This window comes from Mixophyes fleayi, chromosome 3 (genome assembly GCF_038048845.1).
Source record: "Mixophyes fleayi isolate aMixFle1 chromosome 3, aMixFle1.hap1, whole genome shotgun sequence".
NCBI lineage: Eukaryota > Metazoa > Chordata > Amphibia > Anura > Limnodynastidae > Mixophyes > Mixophyes fleayi.
The window spans coordinates 322,629,954-322,650,858 of NC_134404.1; the positions used below are offsets into that span (position 1 = coordinate 322,629,954).

Genomic DNA, 20,905 nt, shown 5'->3' on the forward strand with positions numbered 1-20,905 from the left:
TTCAAGGTCTTTTTAACTTGCTCATAAATCACCTGCGATTTTAGTCTCGGGGAAACCAGCTCTTGTAGCTTATAAGCCCTTGTTTACCATCAAGAAAGCTGCCTTCTATGTGCAGGCAAATACAGTCTGTATACTCTGAATAAAATGCAGAGATGCACAAAACGCCCAACGCTTCCCGGTCCTCCTTCATGTAGCGAGTTTGTCTTTTATTGTTTATTTTTAACATTTATTTTTAACTATTGATTGTGTAATGGAAATTCCTACCGGCCTGGGCTCCTGGGCTGATGAGAAGAGATAAATAAAACAGGCCGGCTACACAGATCAGTATTACAGTGGAACATTGTCCAGATGATATTATCAGTCCATGTCTGTAGATACTTGTGGCTTACAAACCATCCAGACTTATACCACATACTGTGTGGGAAGTAAAAGTACAAACCAGCTCTGAATGGGCAGATTGGCTGATTTATTTTTATTTTTAACTTTTTTGCTATGAACAATTCTAATGTTGAATGAAGGTTAATATGCTAATATACTGTGCACCTCCCAAAAAACGACAATCTAGGGAGCAGAATTTCAAACGGTAATAACTATGAAATAAAAACGCACTCTACGTCCACAGAGACGGCTTCCAAAACATCACATAACTTCTGTAAGCACTGGCTAACACCAAAAACCCGTGTATAGATATGACCGTCTCTTAAAACAGCAATCCCAGATAAAAAATGTATTTTATTTCGTTTTTCTTTAGATAGCTAGTTAAGTACCTTTTTAAGCATGCATCTGACAGTCGTCTTTCATAGTTCTCCTCCTACAAACTGTTATTTCCATTTCAAATTATCTCTGGCAAACAAAAATGACTGATAGACACAGGAACAGTCAGACACAGGCTGACATTCTCCCCCCTCTATGACAACATGTCCTGTTGTCATACAGGGGGGAGAATGAGGATGTCAAAGAGCAAGCAGAGCTCAGAGGGGTGTTCCAAAGCCTCTCTGCTCACTACATCATGTGTCAAAAAAAACATTAATAGCAGCATGGAGAAAAAAAGCAAGGGCAAGTGGTAAATACCAACATTCTTCTTATAGCCTGCAACAACGACTTGTATAAAAAAAGAAAATCATTTCAATCCTAGGATTGCTGCTTTATATATTGTGCAGGGCGGTGGAGAAAAGGGGGATATTTTTGTACAAGCCAAAAACATGAGCAATGAGCTTGAAATGTTCATATCCTTCTTTCGTAACCATTGTTTAATCTTCTATGTATTAACAAACCTGTAAACTGAAAAACGGCATGGGGGTTGGGGTCATTGCTGCTAGTTTACTCTTTCTTTATGCATGCTCTCCGGGAAGCCCCCGTAACTTGAGGCAGAGGCTCATGAATTTGGTCGAATGAATGTATCCGAATAATAAAGTGCTGTGGACAGTTTGTAATATTGGCAGTGGTGCAATCTGACAGCCTGCTTAAGGTATTGGAGGCTTCTTGGGATGAGAACCCCCTTTTTGGAATATGGGGATGGGGGATTATTTATTGGTGATGTTGTCCAAAAGTTGACAACCCCTTGTAAAACAAATATATAATTAACCGATATTATAGTACAGTAAATCAATCCTGCCCTATGTATCGTTGCCTGAATCAGACGCCAGCTCGCTAGTGTTAGCTTATGTCCCTGCAGCAACAGGAGCATACTGCAAGCTGTCCACTGCCTGCAATGGAGCTCAGTCCTGCAGAGTCTTCCAGCAAGGGCGCTGGGGCAAGGTAATGCTGGGGGTCCACTTGCTATACATTCTGGATTAGTTTAGTGGACAACTTCTTTGATGTTTTGGTACTTAACAAAAAACAACAAAACAAAATATATATAAATTTTACACACAAACAGATCTGCAGCAAATGCAACTAATGCTACTGGAGAAACTATGGCTCCCGTCTTAAATGGTCCTGTATAGATGAGCGCCTTTTAGTATGTATAAATGGGAGATTATGCACACCCAAATTCCTGCCAGTCATTGCATTGGCTCCGTTTCTTGTAACTTAAAAATCTGATTGATTTGAGATATATAGATCAGTTACTTGTGCCTTTCCTCTTGCGTAGATACGTATGGATGCACTGGGTCTCCTCTGTGAAAGTCACTGGAGCACTGAAGTGGTGTCGCTGGATGAAATGAGTTTGGTTAATTTCTTTCTCAAGTACAATTTAAACTGTCAGTCGCCGTCCGTGAGGCAGCAGTCGTGTTACCTGCTCAGGAAGGTAAATATTCTCATTGCATGGGACTTATCCATGACTATTGTTATAGAAACATGATTGGGTTGTGTTCATCACAGTTTTGTGTTTTGTAAATGTCCCACAGATATGAAGTATGGAAGCTCTAAAATGCCGCTATTTCTTTTAGCTGTTTTGCAGAGTGCAGGAAAGTTCCCAGGTTCTATTTAAGCACCAGCAGAGCAAGAAGCTAAGAGGACCAGAACATCTGGATAATATGGCGGATCCTTGTACAGCCCTAAAGAGTTATACAGTAAGTTCTGTCCTATCTTGTACTGCATGCAAGTGCCAAAAATGCAGTACAGTATAATAGCAGTGTGGCAGTGCAGTGGGGGGGGGTGCACTCTGGCGGTGCAGTGGCGGGGTGTGGCAGTGCAGTGGCGGGGTGCAGTGGGGGGGGGCACTCTGGCAGTGCAGTGGGGGGGTGTGGTGTGGCAGTGGCGGGGTGCGGTGTGGCAGTGCAGTGGCGAGGTGTGGCAGTGCAGTGGGGGGGGGTGCACTCTGGCGGTGCAGTGGCGGGGTGTGGCAGTGCAGTAGGGGGGTGTGGTGTGGCAGTGCAGTGGGGGGTGCACTCTGGCAGTGCAGTGGCGGGGTGTGGTGTGGCGCTGCAGTGGCGGGGTGTGGCAGTGCAGTGGCGGGGTGCACTCTGGCGGTGCAGTGGCGGGGTGCGGTGTGGCAGTGGGGGGGGGGCACTCTGGCAGTGCAGTGGGGGGGGGGTGTGGTGTGGCAGTGCAGTGGGGGGGGTGCACTCTGGCGGTGCAGTGGCGGGGTGTGGCAGTGCAGTGGGGGGTGCGGTGTGGCAGTGCAGTGGGGGGTGCACTCTGGCAGTGCAGTGGCGGGGTGTGGTGCTGCAGTGGCGGGGTGCGCTGTGGCGCTGCAGTGGCAGTATGGACATTCAGACCATAACTTATAATTTCCACCTGTAAACCCTTGTGTTCAGGATAGAGTTTTCCGGTGGGCATGTCAAGCACTGTAGAGACCTTAGTGAATGCCACTGAAGCGATGATGGACTAGATTATTATGAATATTGGTTCAGCTCACAGAATGGTTGCCCCTTGGCTGAATTTCTCTGGTTCCTTGGGTAATGCCATTTACATATGAGAGGTTTAAAGATCTCCCTATCTCTTCTAATTGTTTAAATATATCTATAGCACTTCACATGCTGACCAGAATTCTATCCAACACTGGCAAAACCAGGGGTTAATAGGTAGAAACTAGTCCTACTTTTAAAAACAGCAGTTTGACGGTTTTACGCAAATATTAAATTACATTTTCCGGAAGTGCATTTAATGGATTGGCAGACTATGCCTAAGGAGTATTTTAAAGATCTCACTGTTTTAAAAGACCAAAAGCATAAAAGCAAACAAGAAACTTAATTTGGATCTTTTGCCTAGTATAGTTTAATTATCTGTACATTTTCATATTGCAGACTTAAAAGACAAAATATGGCATTGAGGGATGCAGGTGTTTGTGTGAGATTGTTTTCGGGATCCTCTGATTTGTGATGCTGAGGAACACGTTAACACGCTCAGTATCAGTTACTGTGTGTTTTTTCCCACACTCAAACACATTCCCAGATGTTACAATTTCTTGTTTTATGTTTCTTTTGTTTTCCAGGCATTCATGTCATCTACAACAGATTATCTTTTTGAGTCACTTTTTCCTGGTTCGTCACATCCAACAAGGTTTTCAGCCTTGACTATTTTAGGATCCGTTGCTGAGATATTTCCTGTTGTACCAGGTGAGCCAGTCTTTGCAGGGCTCACAAAAGGCTTGGGCAGTAATGTATATTAAAGGGACAGAGAAAAAAAATAAGAGCTCCCTGATGTGAAGCCAATGACAGCATTTGACAGTGCTCAGCCCAGCAGATTTTTGTGGGGTTGAACCAGACCAGATCCCAAGTAGTGGATGACATGTTAGTAGTCATGAGCCCCAGCTAGTACTACTGTACTGCCTCTGCGGTCCCATTTGGTGCCACATACTATGTGGCCCAGTCTGGCGACGCTCATCCAATCAAAAGCTGCCTTTCATTTGCGCTACCATGTTAGATTCTGAGCCTTTGTCTCTGTGCAGAAATTTTTATTGAGAATCTGCTGAATCCCTTGAGAAAGTGACCCCTTGCCCTGTTCTATTTTGATTAGGGTTGGGTAACAGTTTCTCTTAAAGGTGGAAAACACATTTAAACAATATGGTGGACGGTTCTGAAAACTGGTGTACAGTTAGCTGTATGATAAAAGTGCTGCAAACAACAGCAAGAGTCTGCTTTCATTCTCTAAACTGTACTAGAAAAGTGACCAGACTTAGATTTGTTACTATGGATTACAGCGATTGTTGTATAGTGGACCATTTTTCATAAGTATTTCCTAATGTATTGTGCATTGCACGTTCCTGAGATGACAGATTCCTATTTTCAGTTGTCCCATCCGTCAGACATGAGAACTAGTGTCACAAGTGCTAAATATCCTACGTATGTACCTGAGATAGTTGACGGCTAGGGATTTGGGGCGCTGGTACACCCTCTCTGGCATCAAGAATACAAACGCAAATGACTTGAACTAAGGAAACGAAAACATCTGCATTTAATAGCGCTTTTCTCTTAATATATGTACAAGCAAAAGCTCCATCTGCATTTGGTATTTCACATCTGCGATCCCCAGTGCCCCTTTATTGGGAGCAGTAAAGCTTAACAAGCTTTGTTTTGTGAAGCAGAAACTTATTAGTGAGATTTCTTCCCTACTAATGATCTCTTTTCACAGGCTCTTGTCAGACTGTATACAAGTTCGCTCAGTCGGTCAGCAGTAACAATGTCCGCGCTCTCCTAGAGTGCTTCAGTAACACCTTTGAGGAAGTGAAACTTCTTGCCTTTGAACTTCTGAGAAAGCTGCCCCCATCTGTTTTAGGCCTCCAGGTAATTGTGTTCGTACTAAACACCAGATGAAGCATTCAGCATATATTCCGTGGATTGGGTTAGTGAGTTGTTGGACTGTTTTATTGTACATGAAGATTAACCTCTCTGATTAGGAAACAGGAACAAAAAATATTGCGAAAGCTAAAGGGAATATGCAGCAACTCATTTTTATAATCCAAGTGGGTATAAACATAAAAATCAAGACATTTTAAAATAGACAGTGGAGCACCAACTGTTCGATACACAAATACAGCAGAGAGAATGCATTTAAACTGGAACTCCACCTTCAGAGAATTCTGTTGTCCAGGTAGATTTGTATTTTTGATGAGCTCAGTTCTGTACTTTAAATCTGACTGCTGCACCAGGACTGGTCTTCTCTCACCGCTTCACATCTTCTGCATCACTTTGCAAATCCCTACACTGGTTCCCTGTACCCTACTGAACCCAATACAAATTACTCACCCTTACCTACAAAGCTGTTAACAACAGCACCCTTCATACATCTTAGGGCAGCACAGTGGCCTAGTGGTTAGCACTTCTGCCTCACAGCACTGGGGTCATGAGTTCAATTCCTGACCATGGCCTTATCTGTGTGGAGTTTGAATGTTCCCCCTGTGTGTGTATTGGTTTCCTCCCACACGCCACAAACATACTGGTAGGTTATTTGGCTGCTATCAAAATTGACCCTAATCTCTCCCTCCCTCTCTGTCTCCCTCTCTGTCTGTCTCCCTCTCTGTCTGTCTCCCTCTCTGTCTGTCTCCCTCTCTGTCTGTCTCCCTCTCTGTCTGTCTCCCTCTCTGTCTGTCTCCCTCTCTGTCTGTCTCCCTCTCTGTCTGTCTCCCTCTCTGTCTGTCTCCCTCTCTGTCTGTCTCCCTCTCTGTCTGTCTCCCTCTCTGTCTGTCTCCCTCTCTGTCTGTCTCCCTCTCTGTCTGTCTCCCTCTCTGTCTGTCTCCCTCTCTGTCTGTCTCCCACTCTGTCTGTCTCCCACTCTGTCTGTCTCCCACTCTGTCTGTCTCCCACTCTGTCTGTCTCCCACTCTGTCTGTCTGTGTGAGTGTGTGTCTATATTAGGGAATTTAGACTGTAAGCTCCAGTGGGGCAGGGACTGATGTGAATGAGTTCTCTGTACAGCACTGCGGAATTAGTGGCGCTATATAAATAAATGATGATGATTATACATCTCACATCTAATATGAAGATCCTCTCCCTCTAGTCCTCTTAGATCATCTCTGGTATCCACCGCTCACTCCCACCTACAAGACTTCTCCCGTGCTGCTCCTCACTTATTGAATTCCCTACCACGCCTGATCAGACTCCCACAGACTTCAAATCTTTAAGCGCTCTCTGCAAACCCCCCTCTTTATTAGAGCATGCCCTACTTCCACCGATGATACTCACACTAATACACTGTCCCAACCTCCACTCTGAGCCACACTCGCTCCTCTTGTTTCAGCTGTGCCCTCTTCTAATGTGCAAGGGTCCTACCTACCCTTTGTTATCGTGTTGGTATTTATTTTGTCTGTCTTGTATGTCCTGTTTTTCCTACTGTACAGAACACTGAAGTGTCTCACAATTTTTATTTATTGCTTATTTGTATCTACAAGAAATCTGTTCTATCTAACACCGATCAGAGATGCTGTGATGTCAAACTATTACTGTGATATTGCAGTGTGTATATGGCATTTGTGACATTTATTTTCACTGGCAGTACATAACCATTCATTTATATAAAAGGTATTCAGTGCAAAACATTTTCATAGTCCTTGGAAGCTTTATATTCTCAGTGTTACTGGCTGCAGTCCATTGTTTATATTTTCTTTTTAACCTGCCATTGACACCAATTATAACAGTAACAAAATAGCAGAACTGAGCTGCACAATAGATGATTTTCTACACTCCGTGTATGCAGTTCCAAATTTCCTGGAAATTGTAATTTACTGCACAAAAGGTTTTTTTTTATTTTTTTTAAAACAATTTAACAATTAAAACATCTGTAACTGTCAGTAAAATGGAAATATACAGAAACTCAATGTATACTGCCATGTGGAATAGAGATAAAAGCAGAAGTAATATTGAGTGATGGAAATTTGCAATCCAGTATTGGCTTTTGTGGGAGAATGGTTTAGCAATAGTGTTTTAAGGAGCACTTCGTGCTATAAGCCAAACGTTGAATAAATCCATTTAATCATTGTCTCGTTTTATCAGCTGTTGCTTGTATTGTTCCCAACAAGCTGACTCACACATTCCTCACAATGTGATACGGTATAACACCATTGATAAGTGCTCCTGGCATCTTAACCGCAGTCCTTGGAATTTCTACAGTATATAAGTGGCTTATTCCTGAAGCGGGTCTGTCGGCTTGTGTCCATTATGTACCTCTGTCACCGTGCCATCTACAACTCTTCTCATCCAAATACAACAGTTTCCATCATTCTCTTCATCAGAATAGCTGTGCTGTGAAATTGGGAACCATTGAAATATGTGGCATAGACCATTCTATATAGGTGCTGGTAGATTTATTTAATTTAAGCAATGAACACCTTTTTTAATGGTTTGCCTTTTTAACTCATTCCTTACTACAATTCCTTACTACAGTCCATTGCCTGACTGTTGTGAAGGCAGCCATTTTGGGAGCTGAACCAGTATAGATGGAGAAAGCATCGCGTCACCACAAGGTAGTGACATCGCTGGAGGCCTAAGAGGTACTGCTTGGGTGTTCTCTAGGAGTTAGTGACACCACTGAGATGTGAGGCACAAAGTGCCTCAGAAGTGTCATAAGCTCTTTGTGAATTGATCGGCTGCATTATCCATATTGGTCAGCCTCACAAAATGGCCGCCACATAGTCTAGGTAACAGGTACACATTAAGTAATCTCCTGACAAGATCTAACAACATGTCACAGGCTACATTCATACCTCCATCTCGTTGAAGCAAACCGCAAACAAATATCCACTCATTCATTCAGCGAGCGTGGCCTGAGGGCTCCACACCTGCACACACTAATTACCCACAGCAAACTACCTCACTGTATAATTGGCCTGGGATAACCAGCTAATGATGTACATGACAATCCATAGTAATGCAATGTACTCCTATACAGAGGTGCAGTGGTATAAAACTCAGAACTTGACGTAGCAGCTCTGCTACTTGGGAAAACTTGCCTGATTGTGGGAGAATATGTTCCACTACAGTAAATCCTATTTCTACTAGTTCATATAGTCACTTTCCCTGTTTGTAACTGGTTACGACCTGTCAGGGACCAGACTTGGCAGAATCCAAGTTTATCATCAACAGTCCTGCAGTTCATCAATAGTAGCAAAAACATATGTATTCCCTACTGTAGATTATAAGGTTATTAGAAGTCGCCAAAGAGTTCTGTGACCACAGATAGCCTCGTTTTCTATCAGTATCTGTAATAATGTACAGCAGGGTGTGTTACTCTAAAATACAAATGTTTTCCAAATGAACTCGCTATTTATACAGATATTATTTACAGTTGTGTATATATGTTGAGCATTTCTTGTGTATAATAGTGAATATAAATTCATTTGGAGGATTATTAGGATGTATCTTATTGCATGATTTCTTCACCGCTACAAATTAGGAAATTGTTACAAACCCTGTACATTTTATATAGGGAGATTCTAAGTTACAGTGTAGCCACTAATTAAATTGTATGTTTTTGTTTACTAAATCACGAAAGCTAATTTATCCATAGCTGAATAAATATGCTTTGTCCACCTGTTGTGTTTCAGGAGACGGATGTGTTGCTTCAAGCAGCGTTGACGCTCAGCACAAGCACCAAGCATTTTGATTGTGTCACTGCTTCCTACTTGCTGAATTTCCTGATATACCAGGAAGGTCTGGCAGCTGCCTTAGATCAGTGGGCACAACGCGGGCAGGGAGGCCCACAGTATCGGGCATTAACCGTGGACAGCGCCAGTTTTGTGGAGAGGAATACCTTCGCTGGTTAGTTTTGAATGCTTCATTCTTTTACTTTTAGGTATAACAAATGTTTAATTCATCATTTGTGTGTGTGTGTGTGTGTGTGTGTGTGTGTGTGTTTTGGGATATGTGAAAATCTGATGAACTGAAAATTAACCATTTTAAAGCCTCACATATCTGCATTTCAGGAATGGAACGGTCTGGTCTGAATATTTAGATCATTAACTGCTGAAAGTAAAACTGACTTACCTACATTCACTATTCACTGCACTATAGGGTAGCGGAGGCAGCAATCTTGTGGGTGGAACCAGTATCAGCGAGAATGCCGCCTGGGCATCCACACCGTCATCACGGAAGCCCTTTACCCGCTTCTATGTTATGAGCTTATTTTTCATGTAAATGGCCCTTCCTTTCAGTTTATTTACAATTTTCATATTACACTGCAAAACAATTTTTGTTCAGTAAATTGTTCACAGTTGGTGAGTATGGAGTACGGCCATGGCAAGCCTGTTCTTACATACCCAAGTGACCACAGCAGTGTAGGCTGCGTGGATTAGAACCCGCCACAATATGTATGCCGGTGACCGCTATCACTATATCCATGCTGTAATCGACCAATGACACTAAAGCTGCTTGTGTCCAATTTGGCTTCATATCAAGGTGTTTGTGGACAGGGGCAGACTGGTTTAGGGGTCAGTGGTCAGGGGGGGGGGGCGTCTACCCCACAGGCCAGTCCTATAGTGGGCTAAATTGGGCTGGGTCATAGGGCCATCTGCATTTTTTGCCTTTAAAATGTTCCTAATAGACTGCTGAGTCAAGTATTGTCGACCCCCAAGGCTACAATTTGCCAGCTCTGCCCTGTTTGTGGGCCAAGGCAAACGTCCGGATCATGAAGCGTGCGGGCAGTTTTAATTAGATGCCCCCCTGATGTTTTCAATTGCCTGTGTTGTAGCACTGATGTCTTTCAATTCTACCCTCTTAGTAACCTAACAAACTGGGAGATTCCTGTGTAGGCCAAGGCGTTGTGCTTACACTGATACATGTTCCGTAACACAGGCTCAATCATTAAGCAGTGGCCATGAGTTCTGAAACTGCGTTCTTACCCGTGTATCAGTTTTGGGGCACTGGAAGTGCAGCTTTAGAACTGCGGTGCTGGGACGTTCCATCATTAAGGTGTGCAGCCTATTCTGACTGTGGTGTTGGGACGTTCCGTCATTAAGGTGTGCAGCCTATTCTGTCTGCAGTGCTGGGACGTTCCGTCAGTAAGATGTGCAGCCTATTCTGACTGCAGTGTTGGGACGTTCCGTTCCGTCAGTAAGATGTGCAGCCTATTCTGACCGCAGTGCTGGGACGTTCCGTCAGTAAGATGTGCAGCCTATTCTGACCGCAGTGCTGGGACGTTCCGTCAGTAAGATGTGCAGCCTATTCTGACTGCAGTGCTGGGATGTTCCGTCATTAAGGTGTGCAGCCTATTCTGTCTGCAGTGCTGGGACGTTCCTTCATTAAGGTGTGCAGCCTATTCTGTCTGCAGTGCTGGGACGTTCCGTCATTAAGGTGTGCAGCCTATTCTGTCTGCAGTGCTGGGACGTTCCGTCATTAAGGTGTGCAGCCTATTCTGTCTGCAGTGCTTGGACGTTCCGTCATTAAGGTGTGCAGCCTATTCTGTCTGCAGTGCTGGGACGTTCCGTCATTAAGGTGTGCAGCCTATTCTGTCTGCAGTGCTGGGACGTTCCGTCATTAAGGTGTGCAGCCTATTCTGTCTGCAGTGCTGGGACGTTCCGTCATTAAGGTGTGCAGCCTATTCTGTCTGCAGTGCTGGGACGTTCCGGCATTAAGGTGTGCAGCCTATTCTGTCTGCAGTGCTGGGACGTTCCGTCATTAAGGTGTGCAGCCTATTCTGTCTGCAGTGCTGGGACGTTCCGTCATTAAGGTGTGCAGCCTATTCTGTCTGCAGTGCTGGGACGTTCCGTCATTAAGGTGTGCAGCCTATTCTGTCTGCAGTGCTGGGATGTTCCGTCATTAAGGTGTGCAGCCTATTCTGTCTTCTGTACGCAGATCTTTACAACCTGCTCCCCATGTCTATGGATTGAGGACTCCGGCCCAGGGAGCTGTGTCTGGACCAGGGTTACATATTTTTGGGTGTTATTATGATGTATTACTTTAAGAAGAGGTTACCCAAGGTGGACAACCTTTTTTAGGAGCCCTTTTACCTCTTATTTCAAAGCCTGAAATTCAATTTTGACCAACTTAATCTACGAGGGATTTTGTAGATTGTATATTTCAGTCGGTCCTAGCTTCAGTACGTTTCCTGTTTGGTCAGCAATGAATATTTTTTTAAACCATATTCTCACATCAGAAGTCTGGCACATTTTGCTTTCCTCTGTGTGAAATTGTTTTGGTCTGCTGGCCATCACTATCATTCATTTTTAAAACCTGCTGCCAGCTTGAATGGTTTGGTTTTTGGACTGACTTGAAAATGCATTTAGAAACAGAAAAATATATATATTTTTTTTTCCTATTGATCATGTTAATGTCGGTGATTTTGTAAATACCTATAAAACGTTCTACAGTTAGCAAAGTTCTAGTCTTCTTAATGTTGCAGTACATAGATGGAAGCTATAACAGAAAATATAGTTGGAACTTAAATATAAATCGTTGGTTGTTTGTTCCATTGTATACATGGCTGGCAGTATAAAGAATTGTTCATATCTGGCTCAATGTTTATTTCCTGTAGTTGTCAGGTTACTGATGGACAGCCTTGAGTATGAGATTATACAGGCCGAGAATTCCTTACTGGAAGCAGCAGCCTCCTTCCCATTGTATGGCCGGGTACATTGTATAATAGGAGCCTTAGATCACTTCTCTTTGCGGTAAGTGACCATATACAGCAGTCATTCGTCCATGTACTCTGCCAGTTGTTTCTTTTAAAGTTAACTGCGAAAGGAATTAAATATTAAATGGCAAATAAAATCAGTATTGACAGTATATATTACAACATTGGGTATTAAGGGATTTAATAATAAACCTGGAATAACTGTTCTTAAATATGTCCACCATGCTCTTGGTTACCCCTTTGCAGCAGGGCAACTGGTTAGCAGAATGTTGTCTTTTTCTAGCTAAACAGGCAGATAGTGACTGACAGGCTTGCAGTCTTGCACAGTGATGTCACAGCAGCTGAATAACACCAGTTTCAGCCTTTTCACTCTTATCAGAACACTGTCCTATAGATGTGGGTGTGACTTCACCTGTCTGTAGTGCAGCGGGGAGATAATATTTTACTTTTTAAACAGCTCCAGTGGAAAGTCAGAGCAACACTGAGCGCATGGTTCATATATAAAAAGTTCAATTTTGGATTTTTACTGGTCCTTTTAAGATAATCCAGGGGTACTGTGATATCTTTTCTTCTGAGTGGGAGCAGCCATGATGCTAGCAGCATACAGTGAGATCTTTTTCTCTGATTGAAAGACATTTAAAAACATGTCATGGTACAGGGAACAGCCGAAGTCTTTTGAAGCGGTTCCCCTAAGGATGACAGCTGGGGGGAGATAAATGACTGTATAATTGGTAATGCATGGCATTACTGTAACCCGGGAAACAATGCTTTTTAAAGCTTTGCTAAACATGAGTGTAAGGGCATAATACACTTAAATCCCCATTTTTACAGTATGATTTTACATTTTTCTAGAGTGTAAATTTTTTATTATTATTATTGTTGTCCCCTTATTCCCTTATGCATTTGTTACACTAGCGGTTCCCACATTTCACACCACTATAATCTCCAGGAACAGAATGTATTGTGGTCTTGTTGCTGCACAGTATTTGTAGTTCTGTACACCGCAGTAATGTGTGTACTGCTGCAGTCATGTTTTAACAATAGAAAGTTACACAATGCTGTACATGCAGTATAGAGGGCCAGGTATATTTGCTCAGGGATATTTTTGTATGTGGAATTGACGTTTTATTTTAATGTATAAATGAGCTTTTTTCCGGAAACTCTGCCATCTTTAGTTTTTTTTTATTTGCTGGAGGAAACTGTTCAATAGAGTAATCCAAGGTGGTCAGCTGCGTATTGTCGCATGTTACTCCGGTTTCCCCCTGGTCCCTTGAAAAAATGAAAAATTGATATCTGGCTCTTTTTCTTTTTTTTTTGCCATTATATTTGGTAAATTTCATAAATGTGCTGAAATGTTAGACTTATAACTGTGTGTCGGTCAGTGATGAACATAGCGTGGTCATGGTTCTTCTCCCCAGAAACATCTCTATGGTTGTGGAATGGAGACAGCTGGTATCGGAGCTGATCCTGATGTCTTACCGTCTCTCGGCCATAGTCTCTCCCGTCGTCCACAGCTCCTCTCCAGAAGGGCTCATGCCGATGGACACAGAATCTGGTAATGGTCTTCCGAATACTATTATTCATGGTCTATACTAGGTGTGTGGGAGGACTGATCTTCGGGGCTTTGTATATAACAAATCTTTACTCTCGCCATTTTAAATTAGATCTAAATGTAGTTGTTACTTTGAAAATGATTTGTGGGGAAAACCCAAAAAACTAGGTAGTGTATCACTAACACAATGGAGATGGTTAGGAAGATTGCTAGATTCTCTGTAGCACAAACGGTTATCTCCATTGTACACCGTTTGTGTGTCTATCTTTTGAGTTAATGGTACGCCCTCCGGACAGGTGCTGAGTAAGATACCTATATATGTGATTTCCCCTGTTACAGTGGGTGTGGTACGAATTAACAGAGGTGGTGTAAACGACAGTGACTACCACGAACCCACAAAAACCAAACTCACTTGCCCGACTCATAATAAATGATGACTGACCTTAACAATGACACAACAGGTCGCCGACAGTGTGATAACAAATCCAGATCAGCAGTAAGAACGGCAGCGTCTTTTGACATCATTTTAAATTGCGACCTTTATATCCGTATTTTTAAAGCGGCAATGCCGGGTCCCTAAACCTAACCTTGTTGTTATTCCTAACCCTAAGCCCAACCCTAACCTTAACCCTAAGTGTAAGAGTTAGGTCGTAAGAGAATTGGCAATGCCGCTTTAAAAAGACTGATAAAGAGGTCGCAATTTAAAATGACGTCAAAAGACGCCGCCGCTATTACTGCTGATCGGGATTTGTTATCACACTGTCGGGGACTTGTTGTGTCATTGTTAAGGCCAGTCAACATTTATTATGAGTCGTGCAAGTGGGTTCGTGTTAGTAACTGTCGGTGTTATCAGCACCGTTAAAGTGCCTACCAACGGTTACAGTAACATGAAAGTTTATAAAGACAATGTGAATGGTTAGGAAGATGTCCATACTGATCCCTAGTGACAATGGGCAAGTAAGCGTCTCCATTGTAGGAGCAGTTTCACATAGGCTTCCACATAACAGGACATATGCCAACGTTGTTGTTGGTGGAATATAAGGGCATATGTGAGTCTACACCTTGAACTGTATTTCTCCGCACTATTGAATGTATTTTTGAGTGGAAGTAATCATCTGGATTGTATCGTAGTCCATAATCTTCAGGTGCTAAATAACCTGAGACTGTCCCGGATCTGGCTTCTGCTCCAGAGGTCTTCTAAGCCAAAGTCTATTATTGAGCACTGCCCCATTGGTTAAATTGTACGGGAACGTTGGAATATGAGGCATCTCTGAGACAAGGGAACATCTCTGTTTTACTTTGCATAAACAGTCCTACAAAGCATATGAGATGATATTAAATAGGTTACTGGATGGTGTTGCATGTTGTGGTCAGCAGACGACCGGACTGGAGATAAGAAGCACCTTCATATTGGATCTTATGTGGATTATATTCATTCCTTCTTTAAAATGACATGTTTCATAAGACTGATAAACAGCGTACCATAGCTATTTGTAAACTTGCTGTCATACATTATTTTTTAATCCTCAACTAACTTTTCATGAAAAATAATGGAGATTCACCTTTTACTTTCTCCACTATCAGATGTCTTTAGTGACATTGGATCATGTGAGAAAAATAAGTTCCACATGGGTTCTATTTGCCAAGTTCTCCTTCCCCCAAGTAGAAGCACTGATCTATATGCTGCTTCAGCTGACTTTAAGAATGAACCATGTGGCCATCCAGTCGCCCTCATTCAGCGCACCGCATATAGATACATAGGATGTTTCTCATGTACTGACAGCTGTAGGGGGTCTTGTTAGTTGTCTGGGTCCTGTGGGAAAATCATTTCAGGTGTTCATCTCCTTTTAAGTTTTTACTTTTAGTGATAGTGAAGTTTTTTTTTTCTTTTCTTGTATAACTTGATCTATTTCTTTTTAATTCTGTTCCTCTGCCGCATTAACATTTCTGTCGCCGTCTTGCAATGTCTCTGCTCTCCTGTGCCGAGCTATACGACGGCCGGGCCTTCTAGTTTGTTTTGGGTCCTGTTACCTAAAACAGTCAGGGCACAGAGATAAAGTTTGGGAGACAAAGCCGTGTTCGGTTCACTGTTCCCCACTGACTGTGCTCATTGTCTCTCCCAGAAGCTGCAGCTCAATTGCACATGATAATGAGTGAGATCAAACCACGGGACACAAATGATTACTTCACACAGCCAAGAATATTACAGAAAGACGATGACCTACATTCCCAGGCTCTCCTACAAGACCATGTACCCTCCAATACCCTGTGTGCACAAATGAAAGGTAATGACATGTAATTAAAGCAATTAAAAACCGTATTAGTCAGCTAAGTTGATAGGCTATTGAAAACCAGTCTGACAAAGTCCATTGATGCATTGAAATATTAATTATTCTATATAGTTTGTTTATTTTTGGCCCGTATTCTGTTGGAACACAGGTTTGGGAATACTTTAGACCACTGTAGGTCACATGCGGCAGATTTGGAGCTCGGGCTGGTAGTAAACAAACTGTGGTTTTTCTTCATTTATGCCCCTTGTCAATTTACATTTTCCTTGTGGGCTCACTCTGCTTTGATCAACATCTACACCCGTAAGGAAAGCAGACAAGTTAAGGAATTCCAGTTTTTGCCATTAAAGATTTACCAGCATGGGTCCTGCTGCTTGGCTTTCAATCAGGCCACTGTTTAAAGCTATAGGAAAATATACGTGGCTCCAATCAATGCTAGAATGTGAATAATCAGGATTGACTTGATACACCTGTCCACGTGGGAAAATGTGAATATTAAGGAAAATACTCCAGAGTTTTACATAATGCATTTGTCTTGTGTCCAGCTACTCTATACATGTTAATTGCAGCTGCCAATCCGAGAAGAGTTTTGTTAATTGATGTCTATACTGGAAAGAATGCTTGTAATATGTTTTCACAGCCGCATAGGGTATATAAGTTACGGTGGGTTCTGACGCTTATCACAATTGCTGTACTCTTCAGTTTTTTTATTTCAGATATATAGCGGATAAATATGTAAGTAAAAAAGAATGCAAAATATATGAAGTTAATTAAAAAACCTATTTTGTTTGTGGGGGTGTGGAGTACGGGGTTGGACTCCACATACACTTAGTCATAACTTGCTATCTTGCGAATTGCAAATACATACTTTACTCACTTACCTGTCAGTAAACCTTGGCTACCATTGCTGCATCTTGTCTTGATGTGGCCTCCAGTTGTCAGGGACAACCATGGAACAATCAAATTGTTCGGCCCCTCACTGCAGTGTGATTGGTCAATGGACCGTCCTCACTTCCTATCCGCCAACCTGCTGCAAGAAACGGGGTCAAACACAATTTAAATTGTCCCACTCTGAGGTGGTCTTTGGTATCTTGGCGTATTATGATGAGAAGATGGCTTGGCACTTGTAACACTACAGGCAGTCACAGTGGCGCACGCAGGGGGATTTCTGAGTCTCTAGAAACCCCCCCTGCGCTAACTAAGTGGCCACTGTCCTATACAGCAGCCGCGGCGCTGTCAAAGAAGCGTCCGCGGCGGTGCTGTATTGTATACAGCACCGCCGCAGACGCTTCTAAGACAGCGCCGCGGCTGCTGTATTGGACAGCGCTGGCGAAACGGAGCTGCTCTCTCTCTGTTTTTTTTTTTTTGTTTTTTTTGGGGGTCGGCGGGGAGAAACCCCCCGACAATCCTCCGTGCGCCCCTGAGTCAGGTAGGTAACTAGTCCCTATTATGTGTGCTGGAATGAAACACCTAGTCATTCGTGTGGCTGGAATATATTAACACATTCCTCACCAATGCACAAGTAAACTTCATTGTGACATGGAAATGTTGCTGTTTCCATCTAGACAACAGTCCATCAATTTCAACCTATTTTGGATCTCTATCTAAAGCTGGTAAGTATGATTTACATAATGGCAAAATTACATGGTCTTCCCTTGCATCTATGCCCCTTTTTATGCATGCCAGTACTTTATTTGCCCTTGCAGCTGCTGCTTGACATTGAGCAGATGGATTGACAAACCAAGTAGTTTAGCAAAGCACTGAAGTTGTTTTTGAATATGTTTTTGTGTGATAACGCATCCTGACTGATCTGTAAGTCAACCTTTGATGAATACATATCACCTATAGGCCAACATGTTTTGAAACATGAGTCTATTCACTTAATCATATTTAAAACACTCCTAAAGTGCATTCGTCCTGCGAGTTAAACATTTTAGTCAATCTCTCTTTCATACCGTATACCAGTGGCTTCATTATGTAGTTATGTAGACAGAGAGGAAAGATTCAGAACTATTCTAATAGTGTAAAAAGAAGCGTGTCCCCTGACATTGGATGTTTGTTCAGACCAAAAAAGATCTGTTAAATGTATGCCTTGAATAAGGTTTGTGCATTATTATTTTTTTTTTTTAAAGCAATTGTTAAATGTTTAACGCGATATGACTTAATTCATGCCACATGCATTGCTGCTAAAGAAACACATCGCCTTCCATCAAGTAGGATTCCCAAAGCTTGATATTAAAATTACCTGCAATACATTTTTGAGCCACCAGATGGCACTAAGACCAAATCAATAATGTTACATGTCAGATAAATAAAAGTATGCAGCAAATTACTATGTTTGCCTCTTGGTTTAAATGTAAGTTAAATGTATGGGCAGAATCTGTAGTCTGAGCAGAGCTAACAGTCGGTCACCTGCAGAAAGAGTGACAAAAGAAAATGCCCGGCCAAGCTAAAACAGATCAAGAAATAAGCATATGAAATAATTAGACATAAAACAAAAATTTATAAAGAGAAACACATAAAAACACCTGATGAATAGGACAAATGACATGGTGAATACAGGCTGCGCTATTGGCTGCAAGTGGTGGGCCACTGTATATATATGTATGTATGTATATGTATATGAAAATGTATATATACATCACGTGGAATAGAAAGTAAACCCTTCTTTCAATTCTGAATTTTTACATATAAGAACTTGGTGAACAATCATTAAGCCCTAAAATTTTATTATTCTAATCACCTGTGACAATTTTACTTTGTTCTTATTGATTCAACAAAAAATAATTCTGGTGAGCCAAAGGCTGCTAATTAAGTGGATCTCATAATTTGATCATCAGGAAATTTTACTAACTCTATGTAAAAATAAATAAACCTGAATACTCCAGAACAAACTGCCATCACCATCCTAAGTCCAAAGTACCTCTGTAATGATCTCAGAGAAGCAATTGTTGCTGCTCATCAGCCTGGTAATGGTTATAAGACCATTTCCAAACAATCTGAAGTCCTTCATTGTACAGTGAGAGATTACTTACAAATGGGGGACATTGGAGACAATTGCCAGTCTTTGTAGGTATGTCACAGCAAATTTAGCTAAAGATCAGACTGCCTGATGATCAATCGCTAACTCCAGGGATCTGCCAACATGGTAAACGTTTCAGACTGCACAAGTATGGAAGAACTTCTCACCAAAACCACCATCTGAATGAAGCACAAGACTTGTGCATTTCAGCAAATGGAGTTGGGGATTTGGTCAGGATTTATGGTGTCCTCAAGGCTGAGAAATACAGGCAGGTACGTATCCATCATGCATCCATCAGGGAGACGTCTGATTGGCTCCAAATGTATTCTGCGGCAGAACAATAATCCCAAACATACAGCCAATGTCATTAAAACCTATTTTCATCATAAAGAGAACAAGGAGTCCTGGAAGTGATGATATGTCCCCCACAGAGCCCTGATCTAAAACTCATCAAGTCTTTTTGGCATTACATGAAGAGAGAGAAGGATTTGAGTAAGCCTACATCCACAGAAGATCTGTGGTTCTCCAAGATGTTTGGAACAACCTTCCTGCCGAGTTCCTTCAACAACTGTGTGCAAGTGTACCTAGAAGAATTTATGCTGTTTTGAAGGCAGAGGGTGGTCACGCCAAATATTTAATTTAGATCTCTCTTCTGTTCATTCACTTTGCATCTTATTAATTGATAAAACAAAACTTTTAACACTTCTATTTTTGAAAGCATTCTTACTTTGCAGCACTTATTCCACACCTGCCCAAAACTTTAGTACAGTTCTGTATATGTGTGTATGTATGTTTGTGTGTGTATATATGTATGTGTGTGTGTATAATATATATATATATTGATATTCTGTTTAAAATGATATAGGGGACTTGTACATGACCCTCTAATATCTGATTTTTAGAACGTACGTGAAAATGATCCCCACTGCCCCGCCGTGTGGTTTGACATATCACATACGGATTTGTATCTTAAGTGTATTTATTGCGACTAAGCAAAGTGGCATGGTGGTTAGCATTGCCGCTGAACAGCTCTGGCGTCATGAGTTTGTACATTCTCCCCGTCTTTGCATTGTTTGTTTTCTGGTGTGGTTTCCTCCCACACTCTGTGCAGCACTGAGTTATTTAGTAGCGCTAAACAATGGTAAGAACTCCTGAGTTCCATGAATTTGTTTGCAAATTTGACATACCAGGTCACCCTTCATATATTTCTAAATGAACCCAGACCCAAATGCGCTCTCCGTAGTGCTCTCACATAGCTGAAACATAGATTTTATTTTTCTGTCCCAAAATGATGTACTGGTACTTAACTTTCATTCTGTTTTTCTGCATTTTATTTAAGAATCTGTTTCATAATTGCCCTCTTGGTGGCGCTGTGGTGCTGCGCTGATATAAGAACAGCGTGAGTATAGGCTCATCACTGTCTGGTATTGTGTTCAAGGTCAGGGGGCAGCTGTGTAGATTATGGTTTAATTTCTGCATAATGGGAAAAGAAGCTAGATTTTCAATGTAAAATGGGCTCTTTGGCTTAATAATGAATAATTGCCTGTACCTGAAGTGAGCGTTTGTGTTATAGACTATTCCTTTGTGAAGAATGTACTTGTCTCTCTTTATATTTTCTAGCTGTCTAAAGTTCAGGCTGTACAGCTGAAATACATGTCTTGCCTTTATGATTGCTAGTAAAACTTAATTTCTTTCAAACAAAACAAATGCAGTTTATATTGCCTATATTTGTGTCTTTATGTCCTATTGTCTTGTATTTCACAGCCATTTATTGCATCTAGGGGACTCTAAGCAACCTCTGTAACACATACATCATGAAATAAGTCAACATTTAGCTATTCTTCGTTTAATAATTGATAGAAATATTGAGCTACAGACATTTAAAGTGGCCCTGTCACTACAAACGTACACATTCTTGTTCTGTTCTATGTAATGTTAGAATCTATGTAGACATGTTTGCTCTGGTTCCAGAATGTTAGTATTTTGTGCTGCTTGGTGCTTCCCCATTTCTTCGCTAGTGTCGGTAGCACCAGTATGTAAATGAGAGTGAGGAAGGGCGGGCTGAGCCTCTGTTTCCTACATTGGGCTTCTGAAAGCT

General features: G+C 41.9%; 1 protein-coding gene across 3 annotated transcripts in view; it reads left to right on the forward strand.

Annotated features, from left to right (window-relative positions):
- THADA (THADA armadillo repeat containing) overlaps positions 1–20,905 on the forward strand; it is a 427,561-nt gene that overhangs the window by 29,037 nt on the left and 377,619 nt on the right. For all 3 annotated transcript variants that reach the window (XM_075204153.1, XM_075204151.1, XM_075204150.1), the window contains exons 13-20: positions 2,093–2,248; positions 2,391–2,513; positions 3,878–4,001; positions 5,017–5,168; positions 8,923–9,136; positions 11,847–11,982; positions 13,364–13,500; positions 15,621–15,782. In XM_075204153.1, coding sequence (XP_075060254.1) covers positions 2,093–2,248; positions 2,391–2,513; positions 3,878–4,001; positions 5,017–5,168; positions 8,923–9,136; positions 11,847–11,982; positions 13,364–13,500; positions 15,621–15,782 — 1,204 coding nt within the window. The remainder of the gene's footprint in view (positions 1–2,092; positions 2,249–2,390; positions 2,514–3,877; positions 4,002–5,016; positions 5,169–8,922; positions 9,137–11,846; positions 11,983–13,363; positions 13,501–15,620; positions 15,783–20,905) is intronic.